At 39.2% G+C, this 20,084-nt stretch overlaps 2 protein-coding genes across 4 annotated transcripts; one reads left to right on the plus strand and one right to left on the minus strand.

Annotated features, from left to right (window-relative positions):
* The first annotated feature begins 961 nt into the window (after positions 1 to 961).
* Positions 962 to 1,438, plus strand: LOC136853302 (uncharacterized). Its single transcript, XM_067128664.1, has one exon. It carries the CDS (start codon positions 962 to 964, stop codon positions 1,436 to 1,438), a length of 477 nt encoding a protein of 158 aa, XP_066984765.1.
* A 12,784-nt stretch (positions 1,439 to 14,222) lies between these two features.
* Positions 14,223 to 19,905, minus strand: LOC136853466 (elongation factor 1-alpha-like). 3 transcript variants are annotated; one of them, XM_067129063.1, is made up of 3 exons: positions 19,702 to 19,905; positions 16,304 to 17,084; positions 14,223 to 15,045 (listed from the first exon to the last, which is right to left on the minus strand). In XM_067129063.1, the coding sequence occupies exons 2-3, from the start codon at positions 17,054 to 17,056 to the stop codon at positions 14,413 to 14,415; spliced, it is 1,386 nt and encodes a 461-aa protein (XP_066985164.1). In that variant the 5' UTR covers positions 17,057 to 17,084; positions 19,702 to 19,905; the 3' UTR covers positions 14,223 to 14,412. The 3 variants fall into 3 exon arrangements, with proteins under 3 accessions (XP_066985164.1, XP_066985165.1, XP_066985166.1); XM_067129064.1 differs by lacking the exon at positions 19,702 to 19,905 and adding an exon at positions 18,747 to 18,968; XM_067129065.1 differs by lacking the exon at positions 19,702 to 19,905 and adding an exon at positions 18,720 to 18,807.
* Between the last annotated feature and the right edge of the window lie 179 nt (positions 19,906 to 20,084).

The raw sequence follows: 20,084 nt of genomic DNA on the forward strand, positions 1-20,084 counted from the left end.
TCTAATTAGCTCTTCATAATGTACATATAAATCTGAGAGCTCCTCTTTCTTGTAAACTCAGTTTTGGACGAAGCTTCGGAACAGATTGCAAAATGAACGGTAATATATTATCATTTTCTGTTTTAACTTATTTCATGGACGGTTTGAGATTTGCTAACGACTTAACAATTACCAATGTCTAGAGAGCAAGGAACACCGGCACAAGCACATGATCAACCTATCTAACCCAAGCAGTGTCAAACTCACATTTCTGATGTAAGTTCAGTTTCTCAAAACATTGCATGAAGATGTATACTAACCAGGTGGAAGAGATCCCATCGGAAGACCATACGTTTGAGACAACAATTTTTTCTATTACGGGTGAAATGAGTCACAAATGCACATATGTAATCAGTTGTTGGCCTATATATGTATCATTTGTTACCTAGGCAATGAAGACATTCTTGTACTGGGTCTTTGGTACTGTAAAATAAGGATTTGATATCAGAACTCACAAATTTTAATTATGCAAGTTAGTGGTTCTAAACCTTTTGAAGTAACGGTGAAAGCAATGGACCCCCTTCCTAGAAAACTGCATGTAATCATAAACAACATTTTGCATGCAATGAACATATTTTTCTTTCGTTTGAACGCCGAATGTCTCGTATACATAGCACTGACAATTCCTTACAAGGAATCATGTTTCTCATTCTTTTTCATGAAAAGATGAATGGCTACTCCGTCAAGAAATGAAACATCCAGCCTCTGACATGGCAACACTGATGTCACCTTTGACAGCCACCCGATTTCGATTTTTCGGTTTTATAGCAACAAGTGCAGAAAACCTGACTCGCAGAGGTAAAGGCCCGTTTACACGGGGATGTTCACTGCACCAGTAACTAGAGGCAAGTAAACTTTCCAAGATAGTAAGCCTTTGCACGAGGACTGTTTTGGGTGGAAGTTGCCGCCAGTAGCGAGCAAGATGTCTTTTGACATAGATGAAGCAATTGATGCTGCTTATGTCATTCTCGCTAGTGGGTCAGAATTCTTTAACTACAAAGGATATTACAGTATAATTCTCTTTGCTATGGTAGATGCAAATTATCGTTTTATCCACAAAGATGTTGGTCATAACGGTAGAGCTAATGATAGTGCTGTATTCAGGGATTCAGTACTCAACTCTGCAATTCAAAAGAATTTATTGCATTGGCCTGAAAATTCAGTCATCATTGGCGATGATGCTTTTCCTCTAAGGCCTAACCTGCTTAAACCATTCAGCATCGTCAACCTTTCACTGAAACAAAGGATATTTAATGACCGCATTTCAAGGGCGAGAAGAGTGGTCGAGAATGCTTTTGGTATTTTAGCATCCAGATTTAGAATTCTACAAGGTCCAATAGATTTAAAACCAAGTACCACTGATCTTGTAATCAACTGTATTTGTTATCTTCACAACTAGCTTATAACAACAGCAAACTCTAATTATTTTGCAAATGGCACATTAGATTATGAAGATCTGGATACAGGAATTATTCATCCTGGAAGTTGGCGAAACACGAATGAGATCTTTCACTCTGCAAGAAATCTCTCTTCGAACAACTACAGCAGTGATGCTGCCAAAAAAAAAAAAAAAAAAAAAAAAGGGAGAAGTATGCAGATTACTTCATGGAAGAGGGAGCGGTTCCTTGGCAAATGAATTTTATTTGAGCAAATACTTAACGCTGAGGTGCTGCAAAAATTTCTGATTTATTTTTAACTTTTCTAAGTCAACAGAACCATTGTCAAGTAGCGTATATTTAGTGATGGAGGCTTAATAAATGACTGATCAAAACACTGGTATTTCATTTCACTCCAAGCTATTTGTTGCTTCATATGTGTATTGTATAGAGTATGATTTTCAAACTCGCACAAAAAAAAAGAAACTTAGCAAATTTGTTGATTAATCAGGCTCGGCTTATTGTTACATCCCGTAAGAATGAATCGGCTCTCTTAAACCAAGACATTCGAGGATGATAAATATCCTCTACTGCTGCTCCACTTTTCTTAGATTTTTCCACTTTTATTAACTCTTGCCTATAAACACACTTCAGAGTTTTGATTTTCTTTCTTAAAAAATCAAGGTTGGGAATGTTTACTTCCAATTCAATCAGAGCATCTCTTATTTCTTGAAGAGCTACATCCCGCTTATTACGATTCATGTAATCGTTATGTCTAATGTTCCACAAACATTCAAATTCCTCGTATTTATCCAAAAACTTCATTATATCCTCGGTATTCCACTTCCCTGACATGATGGTCCTTCTGAAGGCAAGTGACAACTGGGAAAGTTTGCTTTTGCACGGGGATAGTTACTGGCGCCAGTAGCCCAAGTGGTCAGTAAAGTAGCCGGGATTTCAACTCTACTTGCCACTATCCTGGACAGTAAACTCTCCAGGACAGTTTACTAACTTTGCCTTTGCACGGGGATAGTTTGTTGACGCCAGTAAACTATCCCCGTGTAAACGGGCCTTATGAGTAGCAAACAGAACTTGACTTCCTATGGCTTGCTTTGCCAAAAGAGGGTCGGCTTGTGTCAAGGAACACCGAAGTGCCCCATAACTCTGAGTTGAATTCATTTTGTACCATTTACCTGATCCCCAGATCAATGAGGTCATCTTTGGCAAGGTCTTCATCGCTGACAGAATCTAATTATTATTACTGTATTATTGCTCAGAAGATGAACCCTATTCATATGGAACAAGCCCAAAGGGTGCACTGACTTGAAATTCAAGCTTCCAAAGATTATGGCATTCATTAGAAAGAAGTAACAGAAGGTAAAGGGAAACACAGAAAGAAGATATCTCACTTATTAAAAATAAAAAAATAAATTAACAAATAGATAAAAAAAATTATTAAAATGCAAGGAGAGTAGTATTACGGTAGTAATGCGTTGCATCTCCGCTTGAACTTTTGAAATTCCAATTGCACGACGTCCTCAGAGAGACTGTTCCATGGTCCAACGGTGTGAAGAATTTAAGTGGGCAAGAAAAAGCTTACTAACCCATATTTCAACTTTAAGGTCATCTGAGCAGAAGCAACGTTTGAAAGAATTCTGCAGTGTACCCAGATGTCTGCAGATTTCTATCTTCAAAGAAATTAACAATGCTTTATCACTCGATTCCAACTTGCAAGAGCACTTCTTCTGAAATTAAAAAGTTGGCATACGGTAAAACAAGAATGATAAGGAAAAAACGAAACGAGGAGGGGTAAACAGTAAGTAAAAAGAAGGAAAGGGAGAAGAATGGTAAGAAAGGAGGAAAAGAAGAGATAGACTAGGGACAGGAAGAGGAAAAATAAGTAGAGAAGAATTAAAGGATTAGAAAAATGTTAAAAAGGAGGAAACGAGAAGAAAAATTTGACAAGAAATAAGGAAATGAAAAGAAAAAAAGGAAATAGGAAAAAAGGAGGTAAAGAAGAACTATGACGCAGAGAATGGATAAACGAGGTGCAACTGTAGGGAAAAGGAAGAAAGAATAAAAGGAGGAGCAGTAAAATATTGAGAAAAAAAGGGCAGCAGAATGGGAGAAAGGAAAAACGAATGGAGGTGGAAGAGGTAAGAAAGGAAGAGTCGTAATAGGTGAAAGACAAGAAAGGGAAATAGGAAGGAGATGATGGAAGAAACAAACTTACAAGGAGGTGTTGGAAGAAGAAGGAATGAAAGAGGAAGAATTAAGTAAGCGGGAGGAAAAGAAGAAGCGAAAAAACAAAGATAAATGGAGGATGAGGAAGAATGAGAAGTAAATTGGCAAAAGCTGCACTCAAAGGACATAAAATGCCAAGGAGACCTGGTTGCTTTCATGTGACTATTGCACTCAAAAGTGCCCCTCCAACTCAGCCGTGTATTGTTCCAACTACAAAGAACCCCAGACCCTAAAGAATCTAAAACTGGTTAGAGGACTGTGGCGACGAATGCCCATAATAGACTACACATACAGAGACACAATCCAAGAGTATCAAACGAGACTGCAAAGACGAGCTCCTCTGCTACCCTCAGACCTATGTCCAATTGCCGAACCAGCCAGGCTAACCCCTGAGACTGATCTAAGTGAGCAGGTATAAGAACTCACACTACCAACCCTGTGATATACAGAACATTGCATAAAACAGCTATGTCTGTGATAATTGGAAGATGGGTCATGGGTCCATGGATGTAACATGCATATTTCAGTGAAACTGAATGGCTAGTAGTCTGTAGAAGCATGGACACTCTCCTCTGCACCTTCAGGGAGATACGAACAGGACAGGAAGAACCAAAACCAGTCTTCCTCTCCTGAGAAGACTGAGGGGGCAACAGGCCACAAGCAAGCATAGTAATCAATGACATGCAAAAAGACTTCTAAACCTTCTTGCAAAGGGCTGCCATCCAGGCCTTCTTCTTTGCCTCCCCTGGTTTGAAGATGGTTGATGCAAAGAAGGCAAGAGAAGGATAATAAGGGAGAAGAGGAGGACAAAATGGAAGAGGGACTGACCCCCTATTAACCTGAAACAGCCACAGACATTAGCAACTCCTCCAACTCGTCATGATGCCATGGGGTCATCCATATGGTAAGAGCAGGAGCGAGAGGGTTGGTCACCATCCATCCTAGGAATACCTTCCTATAAGCAGACAAGGGGGAACGACCAGGTAAGAACCCAGCAGCGGAAGCAGGGATCTCATATATATCAGACCATGTTCACTGGTGACAAAACACCTACGTTATATATCAGACCATGAGCACCTATGCTGATCAACCTTCTTCACAAGAAAATCTGGCACCATCATTCATAGCACAGTAAATGTAAACTCCAAAAAATAAGGTTAGAGTCAGGAGAATTCATCAAAATATTCAACAAAAAAACAATAGTCTATCACTGTACCAATGTCTCTACAGTCAAAGAAAAAGTTAAATCCGCTCCCTTCACTTACATGCGGCAAGTTACCCAATTTCCTCACAGTTCATGGTCCACATGGCATGACTAACGACACACAGCTGCTCGAGCACCTTAGGATCTGGTCACACATGCATATTACAGGTACTAAAGGCAGAAACCCAATTTATTTGCCCTTTTTTTTTTCAAGGAATGAAGTGTCTGGAATGACTGCAGTACAGGAAATTTAAACAAAATATATTTTCTTACAACACATCTTTGCCTTCTCTATGATGGGCAGTCCTCAGATGAGAAACATTTGGATATCACTTTATCTAACTCAGGTCACTTGGCATTTCTTACTGCTTACCTTTGGGTTGTAATTAGCCATAATTTCAAAGTTCTCTTCATATCTCTTGATGGTGAAGAGCTAATTTTGTGCTTATCCATCACCTGTCTTATACTATCAGCATCCAGTTTTTTCTATAAACTCAATTTTTGGGAGTTAAGTAATACCTTACAAAGACACTTCCTCACGGATTGCTTACCACTTATGAGCTATTTCAGAGGATGTGAGTAACAATAAATAAGGCAAAATTTTATCAACAATATGAAATTGCTGCTGGTTCACAAACACTGAATATGGATGGAAATATGAAAAACACCAATGACTCCCAGTTTCAAGACTGGTGTCAATGCTTTCTCCAAATCACATGTACCGTAGTCAAGAGCTGGCCTTCAAACTAAATAAAATTTCTGCAGTAGGTCTGTTCCATCTTTCTCAGTAATGCATAACATTTGAAACCTAGCCCTACAAGGTGACTGGTTGAAAGCAAATAATGTACAAGTTTTTCTTCCCAGAAAAATTTGTTTGAGATAACCTAATAAATACTTTGATGAAACTGTCTGAAAACTGATTATCAAATTAAAAAGAAGAAGAATCATATATTTATTGTATTTCAATCCTGAATACATGTTGGCAATAAACAACCAAGTGTCTTTTGTTAAAGATGGTCATATATTGGCTTGGAAATCTATTGAAAGCTACAGATCAATGTAATTATTCCAGTTAGTATTAAAAACACTTTGGACAAGCACTGTACAGGTACATGTACAGTATTAAATTCTAATTTTTCTGACTATGCTTCCTTAGGTTGGATAGATAAGTTAAGGTCATGTGATAGTTTGCTTTGATATCTTCATAAGATGGAAGAATTTTAGCTGTGCAGCTACTTTCACACTATACCATCATGTGGCATGTTACTTTATTCACACTATTTATCACGCCTTACTATCACCTGGAATGTGACTTGGCTCATAAATCTTACCAGATGGGTATTGGAAATATAATGACTTACCAAGATGTTCTCTGCCATGGAACATTGGTTAGATATGGCAAAAACCTCAAGTTGTTGCTCTCAACAATAGATGAAATGTCTCTTAAAACAAAGTTTAGTACACGCTAGATATGAGTGGTCTCCAATATCAATGGGAGACAATCAAAAAATACTGTAAACAGATATCGAGACCTGTCCTATAATGCTGATCAATAAGATATATTCACGGTTGATGGATTTTGACATGTGTATTTTTTATGAGGTATCTAAATACAACAACTGCCATCAAAGATGCTAAGGACTTTTAATGCGTACACAGAATTTGCTGAAAAAAATCGTACTAAAATTCTCCTATAGGCATATTCATAACTCCTCTGCTGATGATAATAATAGTGTACTGAAAAACCTGCATAAACAAACTTATGGTGCAATGAAAACAGAGAAACTAAGCCTTGATACCTCTAGAGAGAAAGATCCCATCATTCTTGGTAGCATGATACTGAGAGTCCAGAAAATTTCTGCCAAGACATTTAATATTTGAATATTGCTTCTTATATTTCTTACTTAAATGGGTTGCTGGGACAGAGTTTAATTCTGTATTGTTAGATAAGGAAACAGATTTTAAATTTAAAGAAAATACAAACAGTATAATTCACTTTACCATTGTACCTTCAAGTGAGCTCTATGAATCTATTTACAAGAACAATAAATATACCTAAAGCCCTCAGGACTGCCTTACCAATTGGATAGTGCAAAAAAGGGTCCAGCTGGTTTTGGCTCCCTACTGCTGCAGCACATGTAGTCATGTGGAAACAGATCAAGTGGCCAGTCAGGGAAGCTTGAGATAATGGATAGCAAACGAAACTCTGAATTTCCCTCAAGTATCCCAAGAGTGTTGTATGGGACAGGTAGATAAGTACAGAATTTGCAGATAGGCAATCAGGAGTCACCTGACTGCATTGGGCATGACAAGTATGGCAGCTCCACCTTGGTACAGATGCTTTGGGGGAAGTGTTTACATAATTTCAGGTTTGAAAAAAAATATTTGTAATAATTACCTGGCATGTACAAAGGGTGTGGAGGGCTTAGTATGTTCAAGCACCCACTCTTTAAACCCGTGTTGTTAGTGAGCCTGTTTCTGGACTGTAGCATCTCTACTTTACCAACAAGCATACATACAGAATCAAGTACAATACAGGCATATACTACAGCAGAGGAAAGTCTTTCTCCAAACTCAGAGTAACAAAGAAATGCATTCTGTGCAGTGAGGAAAGGCTATCATACCTCTTGTACTTGAAAACAATACAATAGGTAAGAATCATTTTCAGTGAGATCAGCAATATATTCAGGCATTGCACACAGACAGCTCTGTTAGTTTTCTAATACAAACCTATCAGTTGACATTGTACACAAATTACCCTCCCCCATCCCAATGAGTTTTCAGAGCAAGGGAATACTAGCTCACCAGGTGTGCTGTAGGTATTTCATGTGCAAACTAATCATTCACCTTCTCACAACAGGTATTACTTATAAACAAAAAATTATATATTTCATACCTGATCCATCACCAAACAGGAAAGGAGGAATTGTTTCTGAATCATGGCTGTTTATGTGCAACCTTAAATTTCAACATCCCTGTCACGTAGGTTCCCATCACTCCCATCTGACCCAGCATGAGAGGGGTTTGAAAGATGGCCACAAGCTGGAGTGTGGCATGAGCCTCAATCTAGGGAAAAATATCAGGAGATCTCAGTCCTCCCTACTTAGCATAGTATCACTAAAAACAAAGATAGTATGCTCTTTCCACACCACCTTCCCTAGGAGGAGAAGAGGAACTCGCACCTACTGACTAAGCATAGTCGTACATAGGAAGCTCTGTTGTGTAACATATATGTATTGCATCTAACAAGGCCAGCTTGAATACAGCAAGAAAGTGGGAAAGTAACCAGTTACACACCATTCATCCAACAGTTTTCACTTTAAACCTTAGACGAGACACTACTCAGTCCAACAGGAGCTTGGTAGCTGTAAATGTTGAGCTGCAACCACAGGACTCAAGGAAAATGTATTTAAGGACTTGTTGGTAACATCCCAGCAAAAGATATGCATGTCTTGGTTTCATTCCTTTGAGACTGTGGGTAGTGATCAAGGTGAGGTACTTTTTAGTACTTGTGAAGGACACAGCACCTCAGGCCCAAATCCCTAAGGTGTGGCGGCACCACACCTGGCCTCATTGCCTGTGACACTTTAAAGTTCTTCCTAAATACAAAGGAAGAAGCAATGGCCCTTACCAGATGAGCTTTCATTTGAGGCATACAATCTGCATTTGTGCTGTCTCACATATTAAGCATGTTTGATCACTATACAAAACCAAAACAAGGGCATATTCATGGATATCTCTTTCTTGCAGCAGCCTATACTCATGAAAAGACCATTACCCATGAGTCTCAAAGAGAGGAAATCATGACAGACGCTTATCTTTTGTTGGGAATTGAAGGGTTTTGTGTCTTCATCATAAAATTCTAGTGCCAAAGAAACCGAGGGAGTCCCACCATTCTACGTGTCGCAGTGTGTATGAGGGACTATGTAATTCTCTGACTAGCTTTGCCAATTCCAATAGAAATAGTCATTAACCATACATCTCAGCTCGAGGCCTTCCTCAGGGGCTAAATCTGTGCCCAAGAGAGAATTTACAGGACAAATGCAGCATTAAATTCCAGGGGGTTTCAATACCCAAGGAGAACAAGACTACTCAAATCTTATCAGAAGCATGGTGATCTCTGGCAAAGTTGAGAGATCCATGTCCTAAAGATAATGCTCTACACCAGGCACACCCTTCCCCTCCAACCTTTACTCAGCCTGACTGCTGTGTCTCAAGAGCAAAATGGTTTTACTTGCATCCAAACAGCTTGAATAGCTTAGCTACCTACTAAGCTGCCACCAAAGGTACTAAAGAGAAGGCATCAAGGGACTTGTGGGTAGCATATTGAACCAGGATGAAGTGAAGATGGTTTACTGATGCCAGCCTCCAGCCATTGATGCCCCTAAAGCAACTACTACCCCCTCCAGCTGTGCAGCCACCCTGCCCCCAGTGCACCTAAATACTGAAAGCATTTCTGGAGATGGACAATTTATGGGAACTTCCACGAAGAGGTTCCTGTCATCCACCCATCAGTCAAGATTGTCCCTCACTTCCTGGCTGAGGGGCAAAAGATGAAAGGGAGGATCACTGGACGCCAATCAACGCTGCTTAAGGCACCAATGAAATAAGTGCTGGTGGAGCTTACGTGAGCCACAATCAGTTTCAAGAGTGACAGAAGACTGAGAAGGACTTGCCAAAGACATGCTGGGTATTCTTGCTAAGACAGGACCAGTGCTACCACCTTCATGAACTTGCTGACATGACAGTCTTTCCATCAGAATCTCAAGTCAGCAAGTTCAAGGAGAAGAGATAATGAAAAAGGCATTCCATGTGTAAATGGGCTAAAACGATACCGAGGTGAGCACTCATATGAACCCCTGATAAGCTGTCATGAACACAGGGTTTTGGATCCATATATGGTCCTTTCACAGAAGGTGATACAAAATATCCATTAGTCCTGATAACTACACATCTTGAACAGCCACCAAAGGTCATTAAGAGGCATCAAAACACTTGTAGCAAGTGTCCTGAGGTGACTCTCATTGCTCCTTTCATGTTCCAGCAGTTGTGGTTCATGGATCCCTTGGACCTAATAAAAGTCCTGAGGTACTTCCCAATACAAGAAAACTTCTGAAGCAGGCACACTTCTTAGGTTCATAGTTGCCTGGAGTCCCAGCATTGTCTCTAAGAGAAGTATTTCACAGGTTGCTGCAGCTGCTAACATCATCCCATGCCAAACAACTAATAACCATCAAAGCCGTTCTTCTTTCAGCAGACTTCTCTGCCTTTCCCAGAGAGCCAACAAGTTATCACTCTCAGCAATTACATGTAACCAAGATTCTCTCACCACCATAGTATTTTGGACCTTGGTATCTATTATGGTATTTCAGAACTGACATGGGAATACAAAGTTCATGCTCCATGTTTGTTACTGATCTCTAGAATGAACATGGAGAATCCTCCACCTTTAGAAGACCTTATCCATATAACTTCATATTATTCCTTGATGTATTCTTGTAGGGGTGGATTGTTGAGGCAGGCCACATTCTCTCTGTTAGCTAAAATTGACCCTCAAATCATTTCAGTTCCTTCTCCATTCCCCACACCCTTTTCTAGCTCCTGGTGGCCATGAAAGACTGAAGGATAACCGGGGAACCATAGGAGGACTGGGCATGCTCAGTGAATGCTTATCCATCTTGATTAATATCCATGCACCCAAGATCTGTTGTATGGAAGGCAATACTCTGCAGTAATTAATGGGTTTGTATGAAAGAGTCATTATAAAAAAAAATTTTCCCAGCATACTGACCATCATGCCTAGATAAATGGTAACAAGACCCATATCCAAACACCCTGAAGCTAAGAGAGCCGTTCAGTGAGACAAAAAAAAAAAAAAAAAAAAAAAAAAAAATTACATTGAGATGGGCAGTGTACGTTTAAAATTAAAACACGAGAATGCTAGTGATACGCTAAAAGAGGAAAACGAAAAGCTACATTTTTTGCATTCAACAGCCTCAGGAATTCTCCTCACAATTCTTTCATGTACTTTCCCTGGGTAAGGTTTTACAACTGATACTCTAAGGACTACTGCCCCTACACAATTGCATTGTACTGTATATAATTAACCTTTAGATCATATCAATGACAAATTTTATTTTAGGTACATGAAGGCCTGGATTTCTTTTGCACAAGCACTACTGTATACTAATTCACCATTCATGATTTTATACCACAACAAACCCATGCAATGTACATATACTTCTTTCTTTGATGATAATTTGAAATATTTCATACAAATTCTGTAAACAATATGAGTGATACAAAATGATGTTCTGGAATACTCCAGTGCCACAAACTATTTTGCAGCCATAAACCAAGCCTTTACATAAGGTTTCCTGGCTCTAAACATCTAGATTATCAACGTGCACCTGGAGAAAATATAAAATGGAGACAAAAGTGCACAAATTACCATTGGCTGATCCCTAACCTACAATCTCAATTCTTTCCAGTACTTTTCCAAATACTGTACCTTAAAATCATTCATTCATTCCAGTACCACTATCAGTCCATCTCCAAATCTCAACTGGTAGTGTCTTCAAAGATGTGCAATCAGTGTTTCCCTTCAGTATATTCACACTGTGCTGCACTTGGTATTGGTAAATGCATCCAAAAGAAATGGGTTAATTATAGAATAGATAAAATAATCTGTAAAGAAAAAATGGCAGCAGTTATATGTAATGTTCTCAAAATGCATTTTTCCAACAAACCATCTACAGTACATAACATTTGCCAAGATCCAATTATTTTTTTTTTATTACTTATGACTGGATTGACAATACAGCCACAAAACCAGCCTGTACATTCCTTGTCATGACTGATGCATTACATCTTCATTCAAGTGAGAATGAAAACTAGCCTCAAAGTTTCACAAGCTAGCTTTAGGCTTCTTAAGGGCAGGCGGTAGAACATTGACAACCAAGATCTATGGGATTCATGAATAGTGATCCCATCACCTCAATACAACCAAAGACAACTGCAGTGTTTGTTAGAAACCTTTTGAAAATGTTTTACAATAATATCACGATTGAAGTATTTTTGGAAATTATATAATTAGGTTTTCCACACAACCGTGAAGTATTTTTGGAAATTATATAAATTAGGTTTTCCACACAACCGATAAGCAGCTAGCCAGATATTTAGTGTTGGTTTTCTGTATACAGTACATACTGGCTGTCAACAACTACAGTCTACTGCATATTTCAGATACCCTACTTATAAGAACTTAACAGTTCAACAATAAAGGCCAGTGGAGGGGTGGAAATTGAACTGTTGTTAAAATTATTACACTTAAAAAGCATTGAACAAATACTACAGTATTGGCATAAGTTCTGCTTGTCTAGAAAAAATTTTCATTACTGATTATCCCATTCAGATTTTCATTTTCCATGGGTAGAGCACTGGGAACCTAAGCCCTGCAGCACTAGACACATCATGGTTTGCTGTACTACTACATTTCTGATGACAATGTGAAGTACAATAAAAAAAACAAAAGGTATACTGTACCCATATTGACAAAAATTCATCATGGCCATCCCCTACCCAACCCAATTTCTGCTAATTGGCCTAATTTCTATAATTTTCTCATATTTAATAAATACCTGTATTCAAAACCCTTTAAACCAGCAACATAATATCAGCACTGTAAATACTTTTTTTTGGTGTAAGACAGTCCATTTAAAAATAGTAAACTTTGAACTCAAATGTAGAACTATCCTGATAAATAGATCTACCCAACTACCAGAAATGAGAGTTCCTTATAAGTGAAAAACATCATGAACGATGCCTTACAGGCTTATATCATGTTGACCAATAGCAGGTGAAGGAATTACCCAACAAGGTTAAGTCACCCAAATTTAGAGATAATCTGAATGGATACAGACAAACATACTGGATGTTAGTAACTTGTCTACTTATTCAGAACCTTACATACCTTCAGAAAGGCCAGGAAAATTTTCCACAACTCATGATATTCATACATTTCAGCAAATTAGCTGAACGGCAAGAGCTAATTTTGTGCAGCTAAAGAATTTTGCATATAAAATGTGCAATGAACAAGAGTCCGGAATAAACAAAAGTGCCCAGAATACTGTGTAGACTAGCAGTGCCTTTTAGTTCATGTGGAGCATCATCAAATGGCAGAGAATGCATGGTTCAAGTATCTGAAGTTTAATGCCAGACAGGCAGATTGCATTTTTTTAAGAACCTGTCATTGTAACCTGTAATTATTCACAGGAAAACCCCAAAGCAATGTTAAGTACAGTTTTGATTAACAGTGTTCCATGAAGGTTTGAGTTGCAGAACTTCCCAAAACAAGTGAAGTGCTTTATGAATGTGGCCATGCCAAGCAATGGGGCACTTTCAGCCATTCCATGCTTACTATGGGAACACAAGTGTTGAAGTGGTTGAACAGCAAGAAGTGGGAAGAGGTAAAATAAAATAGCTAATTGGGTGCAGTTAGGGTTGAGTAACATCTTCAGCATACTGAGCAGCACCATCCCCTTTACAGGGTGGCTGGACAGACTCTCGAGCAGCCATTTTTAGGAATCACAGCACAAGGTAATAACTGACTTTCAAAAAGCTAAAGCTGGCTTTTAACTGTCAGCTGTTTCCAGCAGTCATTGGAATCAGGTATGGTACTTTTCTTTACAAGATGGATAACATGGAGTAGCTTATTTTCCTAAATGTGCTTAAAGTTCCAAATATGAAGACCACTCAACTTCAACCTGTTGTCTTCACATTAGTACATGTTTTAATGTTCACTTGGAATTCTGGACTTCCACTTTTAGATTACCCATGACAACTGTCATACAAATATAAACAACTAACCAGACAGTGGCTCTAACATAGTGAATAATTCCACCATCCATAATGGTTTTGTACAAAAGTATGTTAATCATGTGGACATTATAGGCTAAATTAGTTAGCAAAGCGCAGTTATAATGTTCAATATGATTTGAAGTAAAACAATTTCAGCAAGGATTTTAAGCTTGTCACCTTGACAAGTATTGTATTCTGTTTACTGAGCACATTTTTACCTATTACATTTTTCTATACAATCTGCCAAACCTGAATGATTTCCCATTCACCCAAGCTATCACAAAATTAACATCTAGCAAAACCTTTTGAGGTTGGAGAGATTAAGTATTGGATGAAATTTTTTTAAATAGTAGCAAGAGTAATTTGTAAATTGTATGATTTTCTGCTAAAGGTACCTAATGTTAACATTTTAAACTTATTATCAAAGATATTACATGAACAATGCAACATTGGCAACCTGAGTGAAAAAAAATTTACTGCTTCTGGCAAGTCAACAGCAATAAGAGTAATAAGGCTTTATTAAACATAAGATACATTTAGTGGAAAACTTAAAAGAATCCTTCCATGACAATTAGAGCATCGGACAAAAACAATGTTTAATAACCTCCTTAAGCTTTATTTTTATAAAAACCATACATCTTAAAGACTAGATAACACAGTACAAACCAATTATGGTCTCTAAGATGTAGGTTACTTCTTCTTCAGGGCTTTTTCAGCAGCTTTTGTGGTCTTGCCACCAGCTTCCTTCTTGGTGACTTCCTTAATTACGCCTACAGCTACGGTCTGCTTCATGTCACGGACAGCAAACCGACCAAGGGGAGGATATTGCTGGAATGTTTCTACACACATTGGCTTGGTAGGTACCATCTTTACAATACAGGAGTCTCCAGATTTTACGCATTTTGGAGCAGCCTCAAGCTCCTTACCAGTACGCCTATCGATCTTTGTCACCAATTCGGCAAACTTGCAAGCAATGTGAGCAGTGTGGCAGTCGAGCACAGGGGAATATCCAGCCTGGATTTGGCCGGGGTGGTTTAGCACAATAACCTGAGCAGTAAAATCTTGGGCCTCCTTGGCAGGATCATTCTTGGAGTCGGATGCTACAAAACCTCTCTTCAACTCCTTGACAGAGACGTTCTTAACGTTGAAGCCAACGTTATCGCCTGGAACAGCCTCAGTCAGAGCTTCGTGGTGCATCTCCACAGATTTTACCTCAGTGGTAGGTCCAGTTGGAGCAAAGTTGACCACCATACCAGGCTTAAGGATGCCAGTCTCCACACGTCCAACAGGCACTGTTCCAATACCACCAATTTTGTATACATCCTGCAAGGAAATATCCATTAATTGCCTGTGGTGATTCAAAAGGAAAACCCCAGCACCAACACAATAATAAAATTACCATGCCTTCCTCTAATAATTGGGTCACATAAAACTCTTGAAAAATACTACACTAAACCTGGAAATTGCCTCTAACACTTAAAATCCCCTCAAATGTTGCTATTATCAAAAAAGTGGTATGCAAGTGCATACACCTTACAGACAAAGCTTTCCTCTTCCTGGACCCTGCATCATATGCATTAGAAAATGCTATGAGAATAGTCCAGGAGAAATATGTAACTGGCCAAATATACAATGTATTTTAATGAGAAACTTGACTGAGAAGTATAAAATGAACACCTAACTTGTACTGCAAGACAAAATTCTCATTGATGAACTTTAGTATATATATTAAATCAATGGAAATTCATGACAATCTTTCATACCCCTTAATTAGATTCCCTCGTCTAATCCAACTTTTTTTTTTTCTTAGGATCTAATATTCAACAGTTGATGCATATTCCTTCAACTTTTTTTTTCTTAGGATCTAATATTCAACAGTTGATGCACAAACTAGCTTAAACTACTTCACTGGTCATCTGGTCTGTTCTGGCCTTCACTGGTCATCTGGTCTGTTCTGGCCTTCACTGGTCATCTGGTCTGTTCTGGCCTTCACTGGTCATCTGGTCTGTTCTGGCCTAGTCTTCAAATTTTTATTTTTTTCTGCATTTTCTATTTCACTTGACCGAAATACTTGCAAATTCCACATGGGATTTAATATAGCTTTTGCTTAACAATTTAGCAAATTAGTACAAAAGTCATTGTGCTGGGAACTTCCAAGTTAAAATCCACATGGAAATAGTTTTCACTCAAAAATTTCCATGACCTAGCCTTATGATTAATAAACAAATTTCCTTCGAATTCTAAAGAAAACAAACTTGGCTGGGAGGTCAACCTTGGGAGAGTACCTACTTGAAACACAGGAAGAATGAGGAACAGAATACTACCAGTCAAATACTCTAACATTAAATGTTATGAACACTGATGGTTACCTTTTGAAATCTTCCATTATTGTATTCTTAACCTTATATACACATATAAAAAAACATCCTGGATTTTTCTTCTTTAAACTTAGAAAGCCAACTTTCCACACAAGTATTCAACCAAACTCGTTTAGTACCTATCACAGACGGTTGATACTGCAGGCAAAACCTCAAAACCACACAATTTGTAAAAATCAAATGAAAAGCAGAAAACAACTCACCTGCAGAGGAAGACGAAGGGCCTTGTCCACAGGTCTTGATGGGGGCTCAATGTTGTCCAGAGCATCAAAGAGGGTCTCATATTCATAGGATCCACTCTTGCGTTCAATCTTCCTCTTCTTCCACCATGACATGTTGTCAGACTTCTCCAACATGTTGTCTCCGTTGAAACCAGAAATGGGAATGATAGGTACAATGGCTGGGTTGTAACCAACTTTCTTGACATAGGCAGTAATTTCCTTATGGATTTCCTCGAAACGTTTCTCGCTGTATTTAGGTTCAGTGCTGTCCATCTTGTTGACAGCTACAATGAGCTGCTTGACACCCAGGGTGAAACACAACAGTACGTGTTCACGGGTCTGACCGTTCTTGGAGATACCAGCTTCAAACTCACCAGTACCTGCAGCTACAATCAACACAGCGCAGTCAGCCTGAGATGTTCCTGTAATCATGTTCTTGATGAAATCACGATGGCCTGGGGCATCAATGATTGTGACGTAGAACTTGTTTGTTTCAAACTTCCAGAGAGCAATGTCAATGGTGATACCACGTTCACGTTCAGCCTTGAGCTTGTCCAATACCCAGGCATACTTGAAGGAGCCCTTGCCCATTTCACTGGATTCCTTCTCGAACTTCTCAATGGTTCTCTTGTCAATACCACCGCATTTGTAGATGAGATGGCCAGTGGTGGTTGACTTGCCAGAGTCTACGTGACCGACCACGACAATGGAAATGTGAATCTTCTCCTTACCCATTTTTGCAAGTTATTGGTTAGGTTCTGATCTGAAAGAGAAAATTTAATGTAAAGTCTGTGTAAAGCTTCAGCACATACATTTAACATTAATGACTATAGCTAACTGAAATTTCATACCAAAAACAATTACCAAATTCTGACTGCTCACTTTAAAATGATCAGCATCAAGCTGCAACAAGCCTTCAATTCCTTGCAGCCCTAGATAAATTACAAAAACTAAGCTGTAAATCCAAGCACTGTGGCACTTAGCCATTCACTGCCTAAGATCATGAAGTAGTGGTTGGACTGAAAGCTGGAACAGGCAATGGAGAGAGAGAAAAAAAAAAAAAAAAGTGGATACAGCTGACCAACCTTTAGTGATAGTGCACCATGCAAGACACACTGACAGCAATAACTGCCTCCACATGGCAGCCCTACTAGACATCATTGAGGCTTACCATATGGCCACCAAATGTACGTTCTACCAGTACTTTTATAACTACCATAAAAGACTTCACACTATATCTACTTTATCATTTTGGTGAAACTGTCCTTGCTTTTACACTCCAGCCTAGCAAGGCTATATCACAGCATTGCAATTACCTTAAGGTATCAGGCTGCACTGGCCTTTCGCCTGGTCAAATTAGTGGCTTACAAAGCTCTGAAAATTTATATGCAAGCCTCACAAAATCAAGCAAGCTGTGTAGCCTTACTTAAAGTACTAAAATAACACCAATACGAAAGGCTATTTTAATTACCTAAATGCCAGACCTTGGACGAAAACATGGATTTTTACCCTAAGCCTACAATATATCCTGAACTACCTCAGAATTGCAGTCCAGCCCTTAAGGGTATGATCACTAGTCTAACTGTACTTAAAAGTCTAATTTGCAATCATTGCTAGGAGGATCTCACTGTAACCTATGGACACTATATTCTCATACAACCTTAAGGAATAGTAACCCCCTACCCAACCTTCAGATTTAGGCCACTGGCTTCCTTAAAACAAAAGTTTCATAATGACAGACTGAGATCCTCCCCTTCTGCCATGGAGGGCTCAAAACGCCATGCAAGATGTTACCCAGACCTCTTCAAACTAAGTATCCTAACACAGGATGCTGTTAAAAAAAGATTTGAGCTTTCTCTCTTTCTTCAAACTCAGTATCCTAACATTGAACATTATAAAAAAAGAATAGAGCTTTTTCCTTTCTTGCAGAGGTAAACTTGGTTTATCAAACCGTAGAAAATTTTCCCAGGCCTACTGACCATACATTTAACAAAGGGCGACGAGGGGGGGTCAAAACCTATCCGCAGCTCCAGCAATACATGTCACTTATCCAAGGCAATACGGAAACTATAGAATTTTTTCCCCCCTGCTTCTGGATGGTTTAGGGGGCTTCGTTGGCTACACTCGACTAGCCGGCATTTTTTTTTTTCATAAATGCATTATCGGTGAAAAAGAGCCTATTGCGCCTTCCGACACGTGGGGCCAACCTACTACAATAAAAAGGCGAGCCTTAAGAGCCTCGAGGCCAAATATGTATAAGCAGGCCTTCCGCCGTATGGCTCTGGCTGCCATGCCATTGAGGAATCATCGATTGGCAGGAAATCACTTTAATTTTAAGATATTTGAGACGCAAGGCCCTATTTGATGGGTCACGGCATCTAGATAAGTCAAATCTTACCTATTAATTCAACTAAGAGCGTGTTACCTCGTTATTATAAAGGTCCGGTGGTTGTAAGACCGACTACGTCACGTGAACTCGAAGTGCTGAGGCATAGAAAGCTCCCACAACTTCAATCCCTCGCTCTTCTCCCCCTCCCCCAATCTCCAAACACCCACCTCCCTCTCTTCCAACACTACACGTTAGGGGACAGGCAAGCCCCACCCAGACAGACCAGCCGTCTCCTACAGCAGGGGTACCAACATTACCAGAAAAATCCGATCCCGAACGCCTATGACTGCATATGTGAAGCTTACTTTAGTCGAAAAAATCTGGTCTTCAGTTGAAATATATCTTAATCTGAGGCCTGATAATAGCTCTACAGGGGTTCAAATTCCACTATTTAAACCCGGTGTAAGAGAACGTGTGTCACGAGGTCGTGGTCTTCATAGTCATGTTTTCTGGTTGGTTAGGCTAACACCCAATTCCCTACTTAATAGTTTTAATTTTCTCGAAGTTTGATTTTCCCTTAAAACTTCAACCTGACCAAAACTGTAATAGTATTGGTACGATCCCAGAACTTGAGCGCAACAACAGCAGGTTGCTGACGGGCGTGTAATGGCGGCCACCTCGTGTAGCCCCATGGAGACAAAGCATGTTCCATGTTTTCATTTCAGCGTCCCTAACCCTATTTATGGTATCGTCAAAACGTTATCAGGAAATGTATTTCTACAATACTCAAGCTCTAGACTTAAATATGACTTAATATTTAGCTGTATAGTTCTTTAAAACACCATGACAACGTGTGCCGGTGGGTGAAGCATGGCGAACATTTGACAGCCGGTGGCTATCAAATCTTCTAAATTTTTCAGTTTCACTAATTAGTTTTGTCAAAATCACTACAACAATATCTCACGGGCACTCATTTGCACCTTTTAACGTAACAATCACTGAAACTTTCTTTGCATTTCACTAAAAATCTTGACCTTTCTTCGGATCTTACCTTAACAACAAGCCTGCGTCGACTGGCACGACTGAAAGGACCTACATACGGAGATGTAACCACTATATATCCACTCCGTCCTTTTTCATTGGCTGGAAAAGAGTGACGTCATATATGCAAACGTCCATCATTGGTTGGAATCCATAGCGTCATTCCTCCAATCATTCCTAATTGGTTACGTTCCTCAAACGTCACTCACTGACTGGCCGTTGTGATTGGACAGAGATGAAAGGATGCGTGCGCATATTTCCAGCGGATACTTTGGCGGGAGTTTCGTCTGAAGGATTGCACCACTGCGCGCTACATGGAGAAATATATATACTTTTTTTTTTAATTGCGCTGTATGGAGAAAATAAATAAACTATTTAAATTGCAATTATTAA

Source organism: Macrobrachium rosenbergii, chromosome 27 (genome assembly GCF_040412425.1).
Source record: "Macrobrachium rosenbergii isolate ZJJX-2024 chromosome 27, ASM4041242v1, whole genome shotgun sequence".
NCBI lineage: Eukaryota > Metazoa > Arthropoda > Malacostraca > Decapoda > Palaemonidae > Macrobrachium > Macrobrachium rosenbergii.

Coding starts and splice junctions, on each gene's coding strand:
- LOC136853466 (XM_067129063.1), bottom strand. CDS start 17,056: ATGGGTAAGGAGAAGATTCACATTTCCATTGTCGTGGTCGGTCACGTA. Junction 15,046..16,303: donor CCCTTCGTCTTCCTCTGCAG/GTGAGTTGTTTT, acceptor ATTTCCTTGCAG/GATGTATACAAAATTGGTGG.
- LOC136853302 (XM_067128664.1), top strand. CDS start 962: ATGTCTTTTGACATAGATGAAGCAATTGATGCTGCTTATGTCATTCTC.